The following is a 23,210-nucleotide window of genomic DNA, read 5'->3' on the forward strand; positions in this document are numbered from 1 at the left end:
ATATTACATATATACATATATACACATATACACATATACATATGTATACACACACACACACCAATAAGTACCAGAGAATATTTTAAAGGAGAGGAAATGAATTAAGAATGCAAAATAGTTGAGAATCTATGAAGCTGGTGAACAGAGAGCTGACTCTGAAAGTTGAGTTGAGGGCAAGAAGTGGATGGAAGGGTAGGTGATGAGGAAAGGCAGGCACAGACCATTAGTCTCCACTCCACATGTCCAGCCACCTTTGGACTGCTTGTCTTGAGAAGTACGGAGCCAAAGACTAGAGAGTCAACATGTAGATAACTACAGACAATTCTTTGTTGGTTGGCTGGTTGGTCACTCACTCCCTCACTCACTGAATTCATTCATTCATTTGTGGTTCTGAGGACCGGACAGGGCTTCACACATGCTAGGCAAATGTTTTACAGCACATCTCCCACCCCCAAATAAAGCCTTATTTTTTCTCATACAGCTATAGTTATTAACAGATCGAGTTACTATGGAAGAACGAAAAATTTCAACTTTAGGTAAAGCATTTCAAATAGTGTTTTATATAAAAAAAGAAAAACAACAACTGTTTTTCACGGCCAGCTTCTGGACCATACAGTAAAATTTCCAAATGAGGGGATGAATGGATTCACGTGGACACTTTAAATTTTAGATTTGACAGAACTAATGCAGTATATCTTGACAGCTATATCCAGTAGCTTAACGCTAAGCTTTTCATGCTGAATATGGGAGAGAATGAATTCTGCACCAGTGTTTTGACTGGGAGGTTTTAAAATTCCTACTCACATTAGACAGCAGTCCGAGGCTGCTTGATAAAACAAGCCTTGGCTATTTAATAACTGCCTCATAAAATGCCTCACTACTTAAGGGAAAAGAGAAACTGAAGGCAAAGACATTTTAAAAATATACATTTTAACTAGAATTCAGATGCTAAGTAAACATCCTTTAGTGTTCATTTAGAAAGACTTGCAGTTGTGGCATATGTGCCTTACAATGAGATGTAAAAGATAAATGATATCATAAAAGTTTCTTATCAAAAAATACATTTGCTAATAGAATTCGGGTAGAAAAATACTTTGTACTAAGGCCCCCTTAATCCACTGTAAAAACACTTGAAGCTTTAAAGTTTGAGCTTAGAGTGAGTACATGTTAGAAAATATTATTTTCTGCTTTGTCACTATGTTTTTTATGACTTACAGATTAATTTTCTCTAAGGGCACCATCTTAGTTTAATTTTGTTTATAAAAAAAGCTACTGCAAATTGTTGACTTTATGGTGGGATATAAAATTCTAATCTAGGCAGTAATGAAATTAGCTCCTCTTTTAGAAAATTAAGACTAAATTTTAACCTGATAACACAATATGATATAGTTACATTCTAAAATCCACATATCTATTTTAACATGGATTAGACCAAAGTCCCCCAAAAGGCACGGTTGCCTCTATTAATAAGATTGCATTTGAATCTGAAACTCTGGTTTTATTTGTGCAGCCTAGCTAACCACTGAATACAAACACCAGCCCTGTTATAATTCAGCATGTAACCAAGCTAGTCTTCCACATCAACAGAGGGGAAAAAACCCTCTTATTTTTTAAAGTTGCCCATCTCTATCAGTTTTCGACGAATTGGAATTGCCACGACTGCCCAGATAAAACATTTGAGAATGTGTCAGCTTTAATTAATGTAACATGACCTGATCATTTCCACAGTTAAGAATAAAGAAGTCTGCATTCTTTAAATCCGAAGCACAACCTGGAGATTATGCTAAGTTGCTTCATTCACAGTCCACACTCCTCCGCTCACGTCAGAAGGACAGCATTTGTCCCCTCTAGTGATAAACAAATTATACATGAAATCAATTCCACTTCACAATCATTTTCCCTATTGGGTATTATCTTCCCTTCCCCGCTCCCTCCAGTTCAGCCTGCATCCTGTAACTTGCTAATGAGCTGAGGGCTTTCTGTTCCAGGTGGCACCCCCTGCCTGGAAGTCACGACATTTCCCATTTCGAATGCTGCTGGCATTTTTCGACAGCTCCCGCTAACTAGCCTTTTTGACCCACACTAAGAGGAACTCATCTGATCGAATCCTCTAACCTGCCAATCATTCCAGCAAATGATCTTCACAGTCACTCCCAAGGCAGGAATGGAAGGCGGAAAAAAAGGAAAAGCGGGTGAGAGAATGAGGGAGTCGGCAAAAGCGGCTGCCTCTGCAGCTACCTAATGAGAATACTTTAAGTCTCTGAGGCAGCTGAAACACTGAAAAACTGGTGGGAAAATTAGGACACAACTGAATGCCTGGCTCTATAATTACTGGTTTCTTTCCATCCCGAGATCATTTTGAGAGCAACACCTCGGAGATGTGCCAGTTTCTAAAGAACACAGAACACCCCACCTTGTGCAGAGAAAATAGATTTATTTCTCCTGCCACTATCAATATGCAATTCTCATAATCCCACACTGTCAACCAGCATCCTTTGCAGAATTAATTATGTGCTATAAGCTCGTTAAGTGTGCATTTGTAAACCAGGGATGATTATAATGTTTGTCAGTGAAGAAAAGCCCCCTTTCCCCTCAAGCATATTTTAAACGTTGCCACAAGTTAGGAGTGTTGGTTTTTACACATTCATATAAAAGCAAGCAGGTATGACAGAAATCAGTATTGGGCTAAGGGAGAATTAAATTCTTGACATTGACAAAACAGGATAATCTGGGCATTCGTAATTAATGGAGGTATAATAATTTTTTTCCTTCCAGATTTGCCATGGCTTTGCAGAATCAGTTTATTTAATTACATTTACACTTAGTGGGTCCCCAGCTCACAGAATAACCCAATTACTTTGTGAAGAAAGATTCAGTGGGTTATTAATCTGGCCTTGGATCACAACTATTGGTAGCTTAATATAGAGTAGGTTTGTTGACTAAGGGATGATACAACATAATTATGTGTTGTCATTCCACCATTGTGTAATAATATAAAATAAATACTGTACATGATTTAATTGCAAATGATAATCACACATCTTTCCCCCTTTATAGTAATTAGGCCAATAGCCCCATTTACAGCAATTATTATATGTAATTGAAGGCATTTTACTAATTGTATTGAAAATGATAATCCAGAGCAATTAAAAATCCAAGGGCATTATCCATAATTCACACTATACTAAAAGGATGGTAATAATTTACAGGGAATAAACTCATCCAAGTATAGTATTTGATTCCATGTTTGGTATATATGATGATGTTTAGTGAGATACATTTCCATCCATTTCTATTTTATATTATTTTTTCCTAAACCTTGCATATTATTTCCTCAGCTAAAAAAGTAATCCTTTGACTACTTTGTGATGATATTTTTACTCTGACTGGTAAAAATTATTCTTTTTGACTGTAATGCACTGAAATTATATATATATATATATATATATATATATGTGTGTGTGTGTGTGTGTGTGTGTGTGTAAATTGGTAAAAGAAATAGCTATCCTAAGTTCCAAAAGAGACTCTAAATTATTCGTTTGCACAAATAAGTTGATGTTCTTAAAAAGTTTATTCATAGAAGCGTTTCAGAGCACAGCAACAATTTGGTCATGACACTTGCGGTAATTTAGTGTACGCAGTTAACTTGGTGGAAATACACTGCTGTAGTTGTCACTGCACTTGCTGTTTGACTAGAATTTTAATATGTCTATGGATGAAAAGTGCTGGCTTTTGTCCCTGGGCCCTCACGTCTAGCCTTCCCTGATCCCACACTCCATTTCTATCACACAAAGCTCCTGTGTGAGGAGTATCTTAGGAGGCACGACGAGAACCCACCGGACAATGTGAACAGTTTTGAGCCACTTTCTGACACTGGCATTTAGGCACTGACCTTCCTGCATTTGAATGTCATCCCAGACCATCAGCCTACTTCAAATCAAGCAACCTTCTTTTATGCTCAGACATTTCTCAAACTAGCAGCAGACCACAAAGACCGTACTGTGGGACTCAGCTGCTCTCCTGGTATTAATGATACCATATGGTAGCCTTAGGGCATAGACGATTCTCTCCGTACCCCAAATTCATAAGAATTAACATTAAATGCAAAGAAAGAAGTAGAGCATCTTAATTGATTATAACTCTGTGATGGGTGAGCGTTAACTTCCAACAGTTTGGCCAAATATGGTGGCAAGTTTCTTGGTTAGTAGTCACATCTAATATTGTGCCTGCTGTTTATAAGAAAGCTTCACTCATCCCATGCTGTTTGGCTGAAGGGTCCCTACGAAATTAATTTGGGTTTTAAAAAGCCGGAAAACACAAGCTGCAGTGCTGTTTTTCTCTCCTTCCTAATTTGAAAGCTCATCTAATCTGGAAATGCTGAATCACAAAAATAGAGTCAATTTCCAAGGATCCAGGGGGGAAGAACTGATTCGTGGAGTATCAAACTAGTTGCCTCCTTTTTCAGTCATTTTGTTTTTTAAAAAACACCCTCAGTCAGAATGTGGAAAAGGAAAGGCAATGGCAAAACCTGTCCTTTCTTTTAATGTAAAAAATTCGCTCTGAATTACTTAAGAAAAACACAAAGTGAAATATTGAAAGAAACAGGAGCAAACGTGAATGACTTTAAACCATGTATGTGCGCATGTCTGTGTACAACACAGATGAGAAAAACAATGTGACAAATGGAGCAAAAATGTTAGCATCTGGGGAAGGCGAAGAAAAGGCATCAGATATTCTTTATGCTGCTCATTGAACTTTTCTGTAGCTATGGCACTGGGTCAATATAAAATTCAGTAAGTACTTCAAAGGTGCACTCTGGATAAAATATGATATAACTTCATTTTCATTCTGCTCGGTGGCAATCCTCACACATAGGAAGCGGTTTAGACAGCTAAGGCCAAGAGCCCTTTGCTGACCCTTTCCTATGGTTGTTGGGTGGTGTTAATGCACAGTGTAGATCAGGGAATCCAAAAAACGGAAGCGTGCAGACAGGGAAGGGAGAAAGGGGAACCGAAGAGACAAACTTCCTCTGCCTGCTACTTGGCATTAAAGTTGAATGGGGATAGCGGATTCCCCAGTGTACAGCGGAAGTGAAGGTGAAGCGGGTGGAAGTTGATGGGAAACTGGACGATACCCAGCCTCTTCCCAATCTGATAGTCATAGTATGCAGCATGCATTAGTGGCTACTGTTAATTTCTCAATTAAGATGTATGCTTTAGTCTACAGTGGAAGAGATATAAACAACCAAGGACTCTTTCAGGGAAAATATGCAAGAAACACTAGCGTTTGTTTTTCTTCTTTGCCTATTTCTACAACTGTGGTCAACTGCATGAGCCAAAAGAGATGGTACAGCCTTTGTTGTTCGATAGGGAAAAAAACTACACGATCATGCAGAAAGTAACTGTACTTATACAAAATAACCAGAACTCTTCCTGCGACTGAAATAAACCAAGATATAACATTCGAATTTTTTATATGGTGATACAGTCTAACAGGCATTATCTCCTTTTGTGACTACAGTTGAGAAAATGCAATATACTTAAAAAAAACTTTAGTCAAGTGCAGGTCTTAAATGTTACAGTTATAAATGGAGTTTCCTTCTGGGACTGATTTCCACCTTACAGTCTGCAGGTCAGGCGAGGTGGTTTTCAGCTACCCTGCTTGTTTCACAGATGCATCTGTGTGGCTAAGCCCAGTGCCCTCTTCTGGGGTGTCCCTCTAAATAGGCCGGCCACCTCATCCCAGCAGCTCACTTGACGGAAACATGGCTCAGAGCTTCACCCAGAAGCAGCCAACAGCTCCTCTGGGAGGGACTGACATAACAGCCTTGCTCTCTACTTGACGACGATGGTTTTACCAGTAAGAGCTGTTCTCTAGGAGGGTTTGAATCTGAGGCAAAAAGAGCTGAGCACCAGAAGTACAGGGACAAAGAGAAATCACAGTAAGCAAGGTCCGTGAATGAGCAGAAACAAGTCAGTGGATGCTACAAAGTGAAGCAGATATGAAAGCAGTGTGAGTAGAGGCAAAGACAAACAAGTGAGCCACCATGACGTCCCATGATGGAGGAGAGCAACAGGCTGTCTGCTTCTGCAGGAGCAGTTTCTAGAGTTGAGATGGCAGACAAACCAAGCTGCTGTTGGACTGTGAGTGACATTCTGGTCTCTGCAGCTTGTCCGTAGTTCTACTTAGCTGTCTTCCTTTCACAGCCCGTTAACTGAGGAAGCCCGACTGTGTCACCTTTTCCTGAAAGATTCCCAATGCCAGATGTCCCAGGCTTCCCAGGCCTGGGGGCACCGGCCACGGTGTGCTCCTTTCCGTCCTTCTCAGAGATTCGTCTCTAACCCTCTCAGCCGGGCCCTGCCTCTGTCTTCACTTGAGGAATTTTCCCCTAGCATACTCTGGACGCCCTGTGAGTGTTATCATCTAGAGATGAAATACATTTTCATTTCACTCTTTCAATTTACTTTTCTTGATGCCTCTTTCCAAAAGTAGGTGGGAAAAACATTCTTCATCACCGTTATATAGTGGAACATTTTAGGATGCCCTGTCCAATCGGGGCTCCTACCTACATGCAGCTGCTGACCACCTGAAACATGATACTACTAGTGAGGAAAGGGAAATTTAATTTAATTAAAGTTAATTAGAAATTTAAATTTCACTGGGCATACACTGCTACAGATGGGTGACACGACTCTATTCACCCTTAAAGGAAAGGAGGAGGAGCTGGAAGAGGACAGGAGGGAAGAAAGGAGGAATACTGACACTGTTTCTTATACGTGATGGTGCGTTATTTCCCAGTTTGTCTTTAACTTGATTCAAATCAATGGATTATCTTACCTCATAAATATATAATCTCTGTATATCTACTTAAGATTTCATTATCTGTGGATCAAAGCCTACTTGCACCAACATCCCCTGGAGTTCTCTAAGATGCTGATTCTTGGGTACCAGGAACTGTGCTGGAGGAACTACAGTGGGGGTCTGGCGCCCAGAGTGTGACAGCCCTGGTCCCCCACGTGTTCAGAGGGTGAGGCCAGATGTCTGAAGCACGGGGGACTGGGTTCTGTCTGGAATCTGATTCCTAAAAAATGTTTATGTTATTTAAAATTTCCTTTAGAAATTACTGCATGCTATTTTTTTTTTTTTTTTTTTTTTTTTTTTTAGCTGACAGACTACTTTCAGGAAATCATTACGTGATGACTGAGGCAAACAGAAAAAGTCTCACCATTTTTTCATTGTTATATAAATCTTAAGCAGCGTGGACCAGTGGAGATAATTTACGAAAAGGTAAGAAAAGGGTCAACAAAGCACAGCTGACCGCTCGCCCTCGAACCAAACAGAATTCTTTCATGCTCTAGATATTCACAAATATACTATGGATTTAATGAGGTCTGAAGGTCAACTGGTTCACTGAAAAGAAACGCTCTGTAATGAGCACGGACTACTGCAGAACAATGATAGAACAGGTGTCTGGAACAGTGTGGCATTCTTATCCTTTGTGTTTGGGAAAGAAGTACACAGTGACTGTGTAGCTCCTACGTCAGCTCAGAACGACTAGAGAACAAAGAGCACAGGAGTATTTTGGCAGCACCAGATGATACAGGCGACACTAATGGGTGTTGTGTTCCATGCAGCTTTGAGGACTGGCCGTGGGAAAAACTTTTTATACACATTTAAGGATTCCTCAGACTTCAGAAGGGTCTTACTTCTCACTGGCAATAAAGTAAGTGGCAACAATCTAGGAAACTTTAGTCTACTAATATCTTTAGAGGATAACAAAATGTGGGAAGGCACAGTATTTTGATCAACGGTGGCACCTGTCCCATTTTAAACTTAGGTGCTAGTGGTTTTCTTTTCATTTAATTCCATTACAAGATTCTAAAACCCAAACTGCTCTCTCCACAAAGCAAAACGTACCTCATTAGCTTAACCACCAAGGCCATTTTATGCATATTCAGCATTATTAACTAAATAATTGAAACGACCTTAGTATGCAAGCAAAGAAAAAGGTAGCATTGAGGTATGGGAGAAAAGTAAAGACCGGAAACAGCCCTCTTTGCTCACCCCCGATTCTTTTAAAGATGGAGCGATGCAGTCTACTTTCCACACTTTCTCCCCAGTCCTCCCCCAGAGAGAGGTGCTTGAAATGCTCGCCTGAATCCAGCCTCTCAGAGCCCTCAAACTCCTCATCTCTCCTCCCCTTCTCAAGCTCTGGGTTTTGTGAAGAACTAGGACATTCAGTGAAAATTTAAGATGCCACAGTCTTCTCTGAACGGCTAATGGATTCAACAACAGTAAGAAAGTCAAAGTCTAGAAAATTACATATTTTTCTTTAAGGATATCTTATTCGGGTAGGCTTTCTGCTCTCCACTGTCTCTAATTTGATACTCAGCTATTACTCAGAAAAAGGCCGTTCTAGATGATATATGAGGCTCATAAAGAGGCTGTATTACTTGATCTCCAAGATGGTGCCATTTGATTAGAATTACAAACAATAAACCCTGCAATGATGGATATTAAAATGATTTCTTTTCCTGCAAACTGTCAAAAAAACTGTTAGAATCCAGCTTTCCTGCAGCTTTTCTGAGAGGAGAAAAATTGAGATGTTTCTTCAGTATCATGTAGAATCAAGCTGAGGTATTTGGATTTAGAACAACAATAATATTAAAGCTTTAAAAGCAGATGTGGAGAAAACAAAATTCACGGAGAAAATATCTGTATTGTTCTCAAGTAATTCCACAGAAAATCTTTCATTGTGCCAATATAACCTTTGATCTAGTTTCAAAAACATACTGTCAAAAAACCCACCAAGTTTAAAATTGTAAAAACTTTCAAATACTGATGGCTGCAGATCTGAACACCCTTTAAAACTATTTTTCAATTAGCAGTTTTTGAGACATTTTGGATAATGTTAGTGTTCAGTCAGCTTGATTTTATTTTACAAGGATAAGCTGACTTGAAACAAGTCCTTAGCAGCTTTGACTGGCCAGGCTCAGGTCAGGAGATCAGAAAGAGCCAGGAAGAAAGGACATGGTCCTGTAATTGAAATTCAGGCCTGAGTGTGTGTGTGTGTGTGTGAGAGAGTTAGCTGTGCAAATAAAGTCACTTTTTTGGTTTTGTACTACTGAATTGGCTAAGGGATTTATAAAGTCAGGACCCCTGATTATGATAAAGGAGGTTAAATACTTTAAAAAGTATATGTTACAGTCTTCATGAATCAAAACCATTCTTAGAACCAAGAGGTAACTGGTCAAAAACTCAGCTTCACTATTTGACCAGCTGAAATTCAAAGTAGGAGCCCAGTTGCTACTCAATAAAGTTGTGTTTCTAGGTAACTTTGTATCCAATAGGGAGAAATAACAGGCAAAAGGAAAAATCCCATTCTTACCAACAGAGCAGGCAAGTTGAATAGTAACATCCTCTGACTTGCGTTTACATATTATAGTTACTTGGTAATCTTTTGCCTCCAAATAACTCATAAATCACCACCATATCCCTGAGAAGCCAAAATAAGCTTCCATGTTGAGAGTACAAAAAAGTTAAGTATTGAAACAGTTCAACCACAAGTGATCATCCACCAGAAAATGTGAAGTCTAATTTTGTGCTTTTGCTACACTGTCAATTTAGTCCCTTAACATACTTGAGATCAGAAGAAGGAAAAACCATCTCTGCAATACTATATATGTCCCTTGCTTTGGTCCAACACTTAACTACTGAAAATTCCCAGGAGCAAAGTACAAGCGTGCAGAAACAGTGTCACAAGTCTACTCCACAAAGGGAAGCTCCTTCTCTATTTGCTTTGGAGTACTGTGTTACATTGAAAGGAAACACACACACTCCCAACATCTCCATATGGCAACTAAGAAACGCAGTTTTGTCAGAAGTTGCCATCTCATACTTGTCACCATGTAGCACATGTGATGAGTAGGACAGGCTGAGGTGCCCCGACATTGTCATATTTAGATTCTGCTTCCTATCCACAAAACAGGAGAGGTCAAATCAAGCAGTGACAAAGATAAGCTTAATCATAATAAGGTCTGTGTTGTAGGACAGACAGGAATCAGAAACGGTGATGTAGTCCACCTAGGAACCGAGCTAAACTAAACAGGGAAGTGGCTGCCTTTACCAAAGGAAGCAGCCACAGTCACACGTAAAACCTTCTGGTAAGTTTGAAGGTGCTGTATTGCTAGAGTTTCTGCTTTTTCAAGAAAAGCTAGTAATCTAGACTTTTTGTGTAAAACCTGACAATTGAAAAATACGAGCAACTAATTTTTAAAAAATTGCATGGGCCAAACAAATCAGGTCTGTGGAAAGATACACTGCCCACAAGGAAATTTTTTCTAACCTCAAGGAAGAGTGTGTGAGCTCTTAAGATGATTTGTTTACGACTCAAATGGTTTGCTTATGGATAATACAACTAAAGTGCAACATAAAATATAGCTTTGGTTAGAAGCTGGTAAGTGCCTGAAAATGTAGAGATAAGCAACTGCACTCTGCCTCACTAGAATGGTTCACAAATGCCATACTAATCCCAAAAGGCACGGAAGACAGTTTCAGGAGTGGAGGCCATGAGTCTCAAATATTTCATTTAAAGATCTCTTCAATATGTATTAAATACTACTTTTCAGGCAAAGGGTGCCAGCTTACCTGTGCTTTCTTGAGAATACTGTGCTCATCAGTGCTTGCTGTTTGATAGACTTTTGCCATAACTGTTGTTCTTCCCAAAGGCCCGCATGCTCTCTCCAGCTTCTGATTGCAATTTCACATTAGGGACGGTAAAAATAGAAGACACTGAGGACAGAACAAAAAGTTTTCATTTATATATTTATGTGTGTATTATAATATTTTCTTTTTAAAACAACTAGGCATTGAGGTAGAATTCTGGATGTCCAGCACAATGAACACTGTGGTACATGTTAATGTTTAAAATACCAAGTTGTATCTTCTCTCCTTCTGCTTCTTCTTCTTCTTCCTCCTCTCTCTCTCTCTCTCTCTCTCTCTCTCTCTGCTCTATCTGTTCTCTCTCTGCTCTCTCCCTCTACTCCCACCCCTTGAATAAAATCTGCAGTCGGAAAAAAAATAAAATAAAATACCAAGTTGTCTCAGGCACACACATATTTACACACACGCACAATGGGAGAGCCTGCCTTTCTCTCAGACCCATAGCAGAGATGAATCTGTCACATTATTCTGATCTAGAATGATTCACCTTGATTTGGAAGCAACACATTTTGTCCTGTCTTTGTGCCAGTTTTCATTCATTCATGGAAAGTATTTAGGACAGAATGGAGGACTAAGAAGTGAAGGCAACAGATGTATCTACTGAATCACATTATTCTAGGAATTGTAGAATCCTGCAGCAAACGAATCAGGAAATTCCTGTGCTTGTAGATTTTGGCCAGGGGAGACAGGCAGTAAACAACCAAACAGATATAAACACAGTAGTGGGAAATGTTAGAAAGACAAACAAAGCAGGGTGAAGAAACCAGACGTTTTGGAGTAGAAGGAGGGAAAGCATCCATGATAAGGAACATTTGCTCAGAGACTGCAAAGAGGTGAGAGGGCAAGCTTTGCATTTATCTTGAGGGAGAGAAAGTACAAAATGCAAGAGAAAAAATAGCCAGAATGGACTCCAGACAAGCGGACAGAGTGGGAAGAAAACCAGTTAGGAAGGAGCTAGAAAAATACAGCTAAACACAGGTGGTGAGGGTATGGGCAGGGGGTTGGCAACGTGGTGAAGACTGGACAGGGTGTGTAACAAAGGTAGAGGAGTAAGATTAACTCCCATCAGCTGGAGGAATGGTGTCTCCCTTTGTTCACAGGGCAGGACTGGGGAAGGAGAAAATTTGGGGAAAGGATTAGCAATTTAGTTTCGGTAGATGGCCACGTGGAAATGCTGAGAAGGACACTGGATACGAAAACATGAAGTCAGGGGCCACAGGACTGCACACTGAACCTTGGAAGCTGTAAGTGTTTCTGGGATGTTTAAATCTTGTGACTGGGTGAGATCATCAGGACCCCCACGAGTTTATGCGGAGAGAAAGAGCTGAGGATTAAGCCAAGGGATGCTCTTCAAAATGACAGGTCTGGCAGAGGAGGAGAAATAGGCAGAGGAATCTGAAAGGCAGAGTTTAGGGAGACAAAACAAAACCATGAGAGAATCCTGCCCTGGAAACAAAGCGTAAGCAGTATTACTGGGAGGGGGGGCAATATGTTAAAAAATTCTTCTGATGCATCAAGACGAAGCCTGAAAAAAGAACAATGTGTAAAGCTTTGAAATCAGGAGGTTGGGAGTTGTGGGTACGGAAGCACGGTTGGAAAGGAATTAGGACAGAATCTGATAGCAGCAGACATGCTCGAAGTGAATGTGGTCATTTTATTTTTTAAAGGATGACACGAAGCCATACAATGGCATGCAGTTAGGGTAGCACACAGGCCTACACAGAAAGACCTACCAACATGGAATCTGGACAGGTCCCCTGGGACTGCTGTGTCCACCCGACTTGTTCTCTAAAGGTACTTGCCAAAGTTGCCTGGCCAGGTAAGTGGTGCTAAAGCTAGAATTCAGGTGGTCTGATTCCCAGCTCAGCGCTCTTCACACTGTACTAATTTGTTGGTGTGCTCTTACTGGATTGGAGTTTTGTGAATTAGCAAATGAATGTAATAAAATCAAGGGCTCTGTGCTATGAAGTGTATTTTGTTCATTTACTCTGACAAGGGTAACTCAGCTTTAATTATTTATGTAACTTGATAGTATACACAGGAGAGTGGTCTGTGGTGTATTTGGGATGAGTAATGAATTTCTTCTACACCAGCCTTCCACTCGCTTTTCTGCAATTAAGTCTGTGAGAAGAAGTGGGCAAGACTGCTGGGATTTCAGGACAGAGGGTGAAGGGCACGGTGTCACCAGAATCAGCCAATTGTAACCGTCAGGTCTCCAGGGAACTGCATCATTTTTCATCCATGATGCTTTTATAATCCCTTCTTTGATGATACACTAAAATAATACTTCTAAATTTCGACTATATAACTGTAACGAATGCATACAGTTTTAATGTGCTTCCATGTTGACTTTGCACATAAGCTGGATTTTCTCACACCAAAAGCAGGGCCGTCACCCTTGAGTCTCCAGTTCTGTCACTCTTCCACACCCTTGCTCCTAGTTCTGGTCTATCCAAATATCTGCCTTATATAGTTGGCCCCTGGTGACCAACTTCCCTACGGGACATCGAAAGGCAGCCTGCCTGATGGTCCCATAGTCTGCAGCTACAGTGTGACCCCTGGCCACTGAAGTCTGCTTGCTTAAATCTACCAGTTAAAACTCCTCAAGGGAGATCTGTTAGGATGAACCTGGACCCCATGGAAACCCTGGCCTGTGGGTCCCTCTCTCTTCCGGCCTGTGCTCCTTGATCGATATGTGTGTGGCCTCCAGGCATGCTCTGTCCTCCACACTGGTTACGTCACTGGCGCTGTGGCCCTAACCCCGTCCTGATGTTGAGGGTCTGCAGAGCGACCTGTACAGCTGGATCCCTTGTAAGTGCTCTTCAGGCTGGGTCTGTGGAGGCTGCTGGGACAGTAGACACCAGCTAAGTTGATGAAGAAACTTTAAGTTTTATTAAAAACAGTAACCTGATGAAGATTCAAGGTATAACAAAAGAAGAAAGATATTATATTGTTACATATTCTTCCAAAGGAAATGAGAGAATAGCATTAATCTATCGCCCCCCCCTTCTTTTTGAGATAGGGTCTTACTATGTAGCTCACCCTGGCCTTGAACTCATAACGTAGCCCGAGCTGGCCTCAAAGTCATAGCAACCCTTCTGCCTCAGCCTCCCGAGTGCTGGGATTACAGGTGTGCACCACCATGGCCGACCTACCACCTTGTTTTTATACTAATCTATGGAAAGGCTGCAGTGTCCCATGTTTCCCAGGCTCCAAAAACACTGATACTCATCATACAGAGTATGGCAGAGCAGCGCAGGCCAAGAAGGCTGGCGCCTGCTCTTAACTTCTTCTTGATCTCCCTTGAACCCAGTTTCACTTCTAGCCTGTGTAAGTACGGTACTTGACTTCTGTGGACATTCTCTAAGAAACTGTTATGAACGATCGTAGGGAATGACAGTACAGAGAGACGTAATTACTTCCCCCAAATCATGTGTTCATACCCCGACCCCAAATGTGTTGGTACTTGGAAATGGGGCCACTGGGAGGAGATAAGGGTTGGATGGGGTCGAAGAATGGGATCCTCATGATGAGATGGGTTGCTTTTCAAGGAGAGGAAGAGAGAAATGCCCTTTCCACCTGTGAGGACAGAGTGAGGTGGCTTTCTACCAACCAGGGTGAGAGTCCTTAGCAGCAAGCAGATCTGCTAACACCTTCACCTGGGCTTTAAACTGTGAGAAATGAATGCTATTGTTTAAGCCCTCCATGCGTTTCATCATGGCAGTCTGTGCAGACTGAGACAATAAGGTTCTCAGAACGGGCGAGTCTGAACTTTGACTGGGTCAATAAGACGATCCATGTATTGGTTCGGCAGGAGGATCTCCTTCAGACCTCCTTGGAAGGGAAGTACGTCAGTTGCTTTGCTGCTGCTGCTGCTGCCACTGGCCAGTGAACTTTTACAAGACTCTTCACTAATGTGAAATTTATTTATTCTTTTTGTTTTTATCAGTACATTCTAGGTATACAGTACAGTTACTTTCATTACTGGGATCCTGTACCGTTACATGACAGGATGAATGTGAAATTTAAATTTAATAATTTTAAGGATTTCTAAATATAGTCTGCAGAACATTAGCCCAGACAACAGAGTCACCAAAACAGTCATTTCACTCAAAGGAACGAATTCCCAAAGTCTCTAGAGTGTCAGAATTCTTTGTTTTGCAAACATGTTTACAAATAGAGCCATGTTGGTTGCTGTAAATAGAAATGACTATAGTATTTAGCACTGGGATTGTCCTTTCTTGTGACTGGATTTATGCTTCACAATGATTATCTTAGAGACACAGAAATAGCATTTCTGTAACTGAAAATTGTTACTGGAGGCATTTAGCAGAATCTTGCTTTAAAAATATAATGATTTTCCATCTTTATTCTCCCCCCTTCAAAAGGTTTCACTGCTCCTGATGTCTAACGTTATGCAAAGATGTGTTTCTGCCAGTGAATATCGCCTTATGGTTATACTTCTGCAAATAGCCTGCTGTGAGCTGATAAAGGGATTAATGCAGCCAAAATTCTTAATCTGTGAAATTACAAATTAAATTCTCATATTAAAAATGCCACCCTGAGGTATTTTTTTGTGGTTTTAATTCCCCTCTGGTGTTCTGCATACATTGTGCTTGCTAATGATGAGGACAAGGCTGGCTCCGTTGGCAGTCTGCTGCCGAGTGATAATGCGGAGGCGTTTACCCACTGATGGAAACTGGATTTAACCACGGGCTGATAAACTAAGTGGCAAGTGGGTAATAAGGCCATATTAACAGAAAAGTACTACTAGCGAATTCAGATTCCACAGCCCATCAAAATCCTGGCTTACACTCAATCATCGAGTCAGATGGGATTGAGATGTCAGGAAGGAGGAGCAGTAGCAAGTTATAACCTGCACCACCCAAGGAAAACAAACCACAGGTTTGCACTCGACAAGCCAGAGACTAATGAACCTACTGCATCGTCCTTTTTCAGGATAGGAAGACGTGCCACCAATTCATAGAGATTTCAGCTTCATTTTTTTCAAACATTGGGGGTCATTTTCTATAAGGATCAGCGAGTAGAAATTCAGAAAGGAAGTAGGGCAATATATAGGAGCTGGGAATATGTGAAAGGTTAATAAGGATTTGCTAAGCATACGGAGTAATAGGCTAATATAACTAGTCACTTCAGAGTAAAAAAAAAAAGTCATTGAAAATAAGTGTGAAATATCAGAAAATATTTCTGGTAGGAATCCTCAAGAGTTGTTACTTGAGAATTAGTTCTAAAACAAAGGGTTATTATTGTTAAGAAAAATCCAAAACTGCAATGGGATAGAAAAACGTCTAAGATCCTATTAATGTGTATATGTACTATGCTGTTTTTAAGGCAACCAGAAAAAGAGTATGAGAAAAAATAACTAATGGGAATTTGGGAAGAATGTTTCACCACTGAATAAAAATATTCCTACTGCAATAGTATTTTGCAAAATTTCACAAGAATTTGGTTTCACACTTGGAAAGAATCCTCCCCCAAATATTTTAAATGTAATTGAAAAAGCCTGTGTAAATATGAACACTTTGGAAAAACAAAACAAAAACCCATGCAGGAATGTGCTTTGTTTTAAAAGATACAGAGAAGAGCTGTCTGTGGAAATACTAAGACTCCATCTAGGTGAAAGGAATCACGTCTTCAGTTCTTACATGTTCATTCAGTGCATCGGCCAATGGCCAGCTCCACTCTTCAGCTCACTGCCTACCAGGCCTTTCTAAGGTTATTGTTACAACCGAGACGGTCTCTGAGAATCAAACAGGAATAAATCATTTCTTCTCTGTGTACTGCAGCCAGTTAAAATAGTACTGCATGCATAAAGTACTAAATATGTAAATCATATTTTCCTTTACGACTGCTCAGATCAGTTTTTGGACACACACATAATCAAATACAAAGACACACAGCTGCAGACTGCAGAGTAGAGATAGCAAAAGAGGAATCCATTTTCTCCCTGTCTGGTAAGCTTGCAACTGAATGGCAGGATTCCACCAAATATATACACACGGTTGACCTCTCCTCCTCTCCCACAAGCACACACTTTTTCTCTCCACACACACACACACACACACACACACACACACACACGTACATAATGCACACACGCTTGCAGCATCTTGTACAAAAATGGAGAGGTGCTCTGGCTGCATACTGCAGAGGCGCCCTACTCACTGTCAGTCAGCTCCCATAGCCGCGGGGGCAGGTCACTGAAGTACTCATGGCTCAGGGCGGCCTGTGCAGACAGTCTGTTCTTTGGGGAGCACTGCAGAAGCTTGGAGGCCAGGTCCTCTGCATGATTCACATAGCTGAGCCTAAGAACACAAACAAAAGAGACAAATCAGATCAAAGAGGAAAATCCACTAAATACTTCATTTTACTCTTGGTCAGGAAAACAACCTGAATTACGCACTCAAAATGAACAAGCAGAATTCATTGATTCCTAGAATATCTGTTACTTCAAACTGACTTTTACTCTGGATATCCTAGTATTATTGATTTAACATATTTCTACTGTAAGCAAAGGTTTGATACTTTCAGAATGGCTAAAGCTAAGTGCAGAGGTAAAATATTTCAAAAGACAATTTATTAAATAGTTGTTCATAGAACCCATGTATTATATACATATCTGGATAGTCATAATAAATTATGACCAAATAATTATAAAAATTAAAATGGGACTTCTGTTAAATTCTCTAGTTACTAAAATTACTTTTCCTCTAAAAATTTATGTTTTCTTGCATTGAAAATAAAATTACTGAAACAACTGTGCTGTCAAATATCAACCATCATTATATTAACCTACAGGTTAACAAAAGGGGACATGCTTAAATGATACGAGACTGAATCAATTCAAGGTGACCTTTAAAACAACAGTAGATGGAAAATATGTGTCTCAAGATTATCGAACAAAGGAGAAAAGTAAGGCTTTCATGTGGTAGAGGCTTTCAAATGGTTGGCCACACCGATGAGTCCAGCCCAGCCTTACTTTGCATGGAATTTCTATTTCTCTGCTCCTGAAATCAAACCTGGATAATTAACATACAGTGGAGAGTAAGAGTATTCTTGCTAATGGCTACCATTTATGGATAGTTGAACGTGTCAGACACTTTCCTGGGCATTTCTCCCATTACAGTTAAGAAACTGTCCTGATTTAATGGAGGTGGAAGAAAAGAGGACACAGAGGTGGGTGCAGATTGTTGGATTAACAATCCATATCCTCACTGGGCTTTTAGGCCTGGGTCTCTGAATTTCTGGAATACAGCGCAATGCTTGCAGTGACTCTCAGAGGTAGACAGAGGGACTAAAGAAAAGTTGCTTTTCCCAGTATTTTTTAAAAAAAAAGCCTCGAAGCCACCGAACATACAATTAGTTAAAAGCTATCTTTTCTCAATGGCCAACACAGTTCTCCTCAAGCAGCAATTTAGGGACTGATTTTAACTTGTTATGGAGTGTGGGAGTCAAGACTGAGGAAGAGGAAAGAAAGCAGGTGAAGAATTCAGGTAGAGAAGAGGAGAAAAACAAAAATATTAGCCCCCAGCTCCAGACTGAGAGACCTCTCTGTTTTCACAGGTGAGAGTCTCAGCCTGGTTCAGTGTTTAGTTGCCACAGTGTTCAACAGATTGGTTTTAAATATCTCTGCCTAGGAAACAGAGATTCATCCTTGCAAAAGGAAGCATTCTTAAGTTTCTTCACAATCTCCTTGCTGCTAATTATTTTTTCCTCTCCTCAAGACTTTCTTGAGGGCTGGGGATGCAGTTCAGTGGCACTGCACCTGCCTGGCAAATGCAAAGTCTTGAGGTTTGATTCCCAGTACCAAGAAAAGGAAAAAGGGGTAAGGGGAAAAAATGAGAATCAAGACTTGTCATGTAGAGGTACAAGATCCCAACAATGAATATAACTGTACTGTATTCCTAAAATGTACCAATAAACTCAATTAAAGCTGAAAAAACAACAACCAAAAAAAAAACAAAAAAAAAACAACCAAAGTTTAAGATGGATTTCATGGTAAGAACTGCACTTATATTGAATGGATAGTTTTTACATAATCTTGATGAGCAGCACACTTGTACAGTTTTCTGTAGATTTGATAAAATGAAACGGTGCCAGATTGGGGTTAGATATGAATTTTGGGCTTGACACAGTTTTAAAAAATTCAAGCATATATTAATTAAAAGGGACAAGAGATATTTTTAAGCACTAAAATCGTGTGTTACTATAGTACATGTAGAAGAATAGGAAGGCGATTACAGCCTTTGGTGTGAAACTATTGAACACTAAATTCATTACTTTAGAATATATGAAATACAAAACCACACATACTATTTTCTCATCTCCTAAACAACAATGATGAATCACATGTGTATGCAGTTTTCCAACAATGAATCATATTTGAATCACCGCTTTGAAGACTGATATTTATATCTGCTTTTGCAATAGATTACTGATTACATTTAGATATAATACATATGCCTAAATATAATGCATTCATCAATGTAAGAGAGCCCACCACGTTACATGACATTAAATTTTAACGTCAATAAAGTAACATTTTATTTGTTATATGTACTTTATACAAAATGTTTAGCTTATTATATAAAAGTTTAGTTTAGAAATTCTGTTTCACACTTGTATTTTCAAGATCTAATTTTACTCTGACATTCTCCTGGCATTTTTAACATTTGTCGCTGTTAAAACCACTTTTTGCAACCATTTACGTTGTGTGCAGTATGACGCTTTTGGGAATCCATGTAAAATGTCCTAATTAGAAGTTTTATCTGAAGTCATGGGTGATCCTTATCAGACTTTTAGAATGACTGTGTTGTTCGCAATCTCCCATTGTGATGGCACATGTTTTCAACTTTTCCTTGTAAGTCTAGCAATTTTTGTTTTATATATTGTAAGGCTAGGTAATTATACCTTTGCGGTATTAGTCTTAAAACTTTACAATGTGATCTTTTCTATCTTTACAAAACTAAATTTCTTTTTCTTCCCTCACATTAACTTAAGGACTTCAGCTTTCTTTTGTTTAGTATTTCCCTGGTGCACCTTTTGTCATCTGCCCGCTTTTAATGTTTTATATTCTGTGACGATTAAGCTTGATTGCATCAATTTGATTGGTTTGCATACATCTGGGTGTGTCTGAGTGAGTCTTCAGAATGTGACTTTGGGTGCTGTATCTGGTACTGTTCCCCTGATCCGCTTCCCAGCTGCCAGGAACCGAACATCTGGGCCTTACTACACCCTTCCTCTATGATCTTCCTGTCTTAGAGCCAGCTGACCATGGACTGAATCTCCTTAAAATATGAGCCGAGTTAAATCTCTCCTCCTTTAATTTCTGGGAATCTGGTATTGTGTCCAGAATCAAGAAAAAAAAATATATGTTACTATATATTTATAGTTAATTTTAAGGTGTCTCCTTCATAAATGTTATTTAGCTTGGCTTAACTTTTTATCCAATTAAACAAACCTTCTGAGGAGATCTAGAAAGAAAGTTTATTTACAGTTGTGATTCCTGGTCTATTCTGAATCGTTATTAGCCTAACTCTGCATTCAAATTTTTAACTTCTTTTACCTTTTCCCTACCTTCTTTTTCAAACTGAGTTTAAAATTCAACATCTTCTATCTTCTATTTTAGAAGTCATACATTACAGTTTCAATCTTCTTAACTCTTACTTTTCTTTGTATTTCATTATTTTGTCAGATGCTTAGTACTTTTTATTTTAATGTAATACAAGTAGATATTAATAAAGAAAATATAAAAAGTTCTATGAAAAAATTTTTTCATAACACAAATAATTAGAGAACAATAGTAAATATACTGTGTATCATGATCTTAAAAGAATATATTTGCAATTGCTAATCTATTTCTTAACCAATTTTCTAATACTATACCTTTTTTTTTTACATAAAGCATTTTAATTAGTACATTTTTATAAGCTGGTGGATACTGACAAATTATTTCTTACTACACATATAAACAACCCAGATAGTATATGCATATAGTTGAACTAACATCAACACAAATCACTATTTTATCAATTGCATAGTAAAACAAAATTTTAAATATGCAAATATTAGGTTATTCAGCTTGGCATATAAAGTATGTATCTTCTCAATTTATTAACAAAAACTCACTTTTTTTCTAAAGAGAGTTGGGTAAGAGGAGGAAAAACATCATGGAAATAGCTGGTGAACAACTTCCAATAAATTGGAAAAAAATATAGGATTTAAAAAATGTTATTATTAAGAATTATATTAGCTACAACCACAAAACTTGTCTACCTTAAAATATTTATGAAATTAAAGGGCATATGTCCTGCAGAAGGCAACTCATTTTGCTAAAAATAATAGCTCACCTCAACTCTTCAGGCCCTCTCTTTCAAGTTGTACCCTAAAGTACAAACATTAAACTAACCTTAAGACTTTTTTGTCTGGAGACATTAAAGATAATGTGCTTCTGTACAATGTGGACTTTACATGAACTTTTCCACCATGGTTTGTGTCTTTTAAAATGCAAGTTTTCATAACAGCACAAATAAAATTTATAGAAAGACATTAAGAAATCATCCTAAAACTTGGACAAAACCCAACAAAACCAATGGCTACACAAATCTGATGTATACTGTTTTAAATGCGGGACATATAAAGTAGCAGGCAAGTAGCTACATAGGTCCTACTACCACTGTTTGAAATGATGGAGGAAATAAACCACAGGTCTATGCCAGTTCCTGGGATTTTAATTCTGTACGGTAAAGAAAACATACAAGGGTTATGCCGAGTATTGTAGCACCCAGTCTCTCTACGTTTCTTATATATTGGTAAGATTCTGGCAGGAGAGTGGATTTGAAGAAGACAAACTGGTGATTTTAGGAAAAGTTTGTTGATACAAATAATAAGCATATTTTAAATGATGCTGTCTTAGTTACCTCCTTGTCTCTGAGACACTATACTCAACACCCACAACTCTAAGGAGGAAAAGTTTACTCTGTTTCACAGTTTGTAGAATTTCAGTCCATAGTTCTCTGGCTCCAATGCAGGATCACATGGCAGAGGGGCATGGCAGTGGGGCATGGCAGAGGAGAAAAGAGCTCATGGCGGGTGGTAGGAAGCAGAGAGAGAGAGAGAGAGAGAGAGAGAGAGAGAGAGATGGAGGGAAGGAGGAAGGCAGAGTGGGAGAGTTGTTGGTAGAGGAGAAGCTCCAAGAGGTGGGACTAGCTTGGGTGAGGACCCATCAGCTACAGGGATCCATGCCCTCCTATCACATTTAGTTATAACTTTGTGAACTAATTCACTGATGAGTGTCTTGTACCTAATACTCAAATCATCTCCTCAAAGCTCCATTTATATGAGTGCATGAGGCTCTGTGGGGACATCTAGATATAAACTATAACAGCTGCACAGCAAGCATCTTTCACTAAGTATCCATAACAGACTGATTATAATTCATTCCCAGAAATTGCAATTCTGTCAGGTTTGAGGCCTTGTGAACTTGCTTATAAATATGCCTATGGAGACTTTTTTGATAATCTTGGTCCTGTCTTACTAGCATCAGATACACCAGTTTTTTATTTAATATAATAGTTGTTTCTATGACTATTAGTATCTGCAAAACACAGCTGTACTCTAGGGCCACACTTCCCCAAACATATAAGCTAAGTTCCACTCTGCTTTTGTCTCCTGAATGTCACAGCATCTTCATATTTTGTTCCATCTCCAATTAATGCCAGAACAGCAGGCACTAGCCCTCTCCAAGGCCTATGACACAGTGGACAGCAATACAAGAGCCAGGTTTCGAGAGACTTCCTTTTCCTAAGACATAACCCGGTATTCAGGTCACTTAGATGGCAGCGTGCCAACCTCAGATGGCCAGTGTACAACTCGGAAGCCTTCCTTCTCAGGAGAGTGGTGTCATAAGTCACCCACACATTCTCAGTGTTGTGGCTAACACAACACCACATATATAACTTTCAAAATTTATACACCTGTTTAAGGTCATGCTAGTTGTATTATTCTGTTTGTAACTTCACAAGAGGTGAAGTCACTTGAGTCATGTGAGTTAAAAAGCATTCTACAAGATTATTTAAGAATTAAAAGAATCTGAATCCAGAATACAGAAATTATGTAAAGAAACTAAAGTCTACTTCAATATAGCACACTTGAAATGTTCAGTGCTTTGTGGATGAAGCTCTAGTAGAGAGAAGTGAAAGGAACCTTCTAATGAGCCTCAGCGAATCTTTAAACTAGTAATGAGGAAACAGAAAAGAAGGTCCCCCAGGTTTACCCATCTAGGTCTGAGCTCTTAGAAAATGCTTTCCTCATTTTAATTCAACCCTCCCATGCATACCCCAGGGAAGCTCTCTCATGTGCTTCTTGATGAGATAGTGATGAAACCCTCCCTTGTGCCTGGTGTGTGTGTGTGTGTGTGTGTGTGTGTGTGTGTGTGTGTGTGTGTGTGTGTGTGTGTGTGTGTGTGT

At 39.3% G+C, this 23,210-nt stretch overlaps 1 protein-coding gene and 1 long non-coding RNA gene across 5 annotated transcripts in view; one reads left to right on the plus strand and one right to left on the minus strand.

Moving 5' to 3' along the window:
- Window positions 1-23,210, minus strand: part of Cdk14 (cyclin dependent kinase 14) — a 556,731-nt gene that overhangs the window by 78,227 nt on the left and 455,294 nt on the right. For all 4 annotated transcript variants that reach the window (XM_010609534.1, XM_033758509.1, XM_033758507.1 and 1 more), the window contains exons 12-13: window positions 16,909-17,048; window positions 10,648-10,791 (exon numbers count right to left, since the gene is read on the minus strand). In XM_010609534.1, the coding sequence (XP_010607836.1) occupies window positions 10,676-10,791; window positions 16,909-17,048 (256 nt within the window). In that variant the 3' untranslated portion in view covers window positions 10,648-10,675. The remainder of the gene's footprint in view (window positions 1-10,647; window positions 10,792-16,908; window positions 17,049-23,210) is intronic.
- LOC117284119 lies at window positions 11,471-15,264 on the plus strand. Its single transcript, XR_004515206.1, has 3 exons — window positions 11,471-11,555; window positions 11,823-11,966; window positions 15,111-15,264. It is a non-coding gene; the product is annotated as an uncharacterized LOC117284119 (long non-coding RNA).

Source organism: Fukomys damarensis, unplaced genomic scaffold, assembly GCF_012274545.1.
Source record: "Fukomys damarensis isolate Sample0158 unplaced genomic scaffold, DMR_v1.0_HiC HiC_scaffold_4, whole genome shotgun sequence".
Lineage (NCBI taxonomy): Eukaryota > Metazoa > Chordata > Mammalia > Rodentia > Bathyergidae > Fukomys > Fukomys damarensis.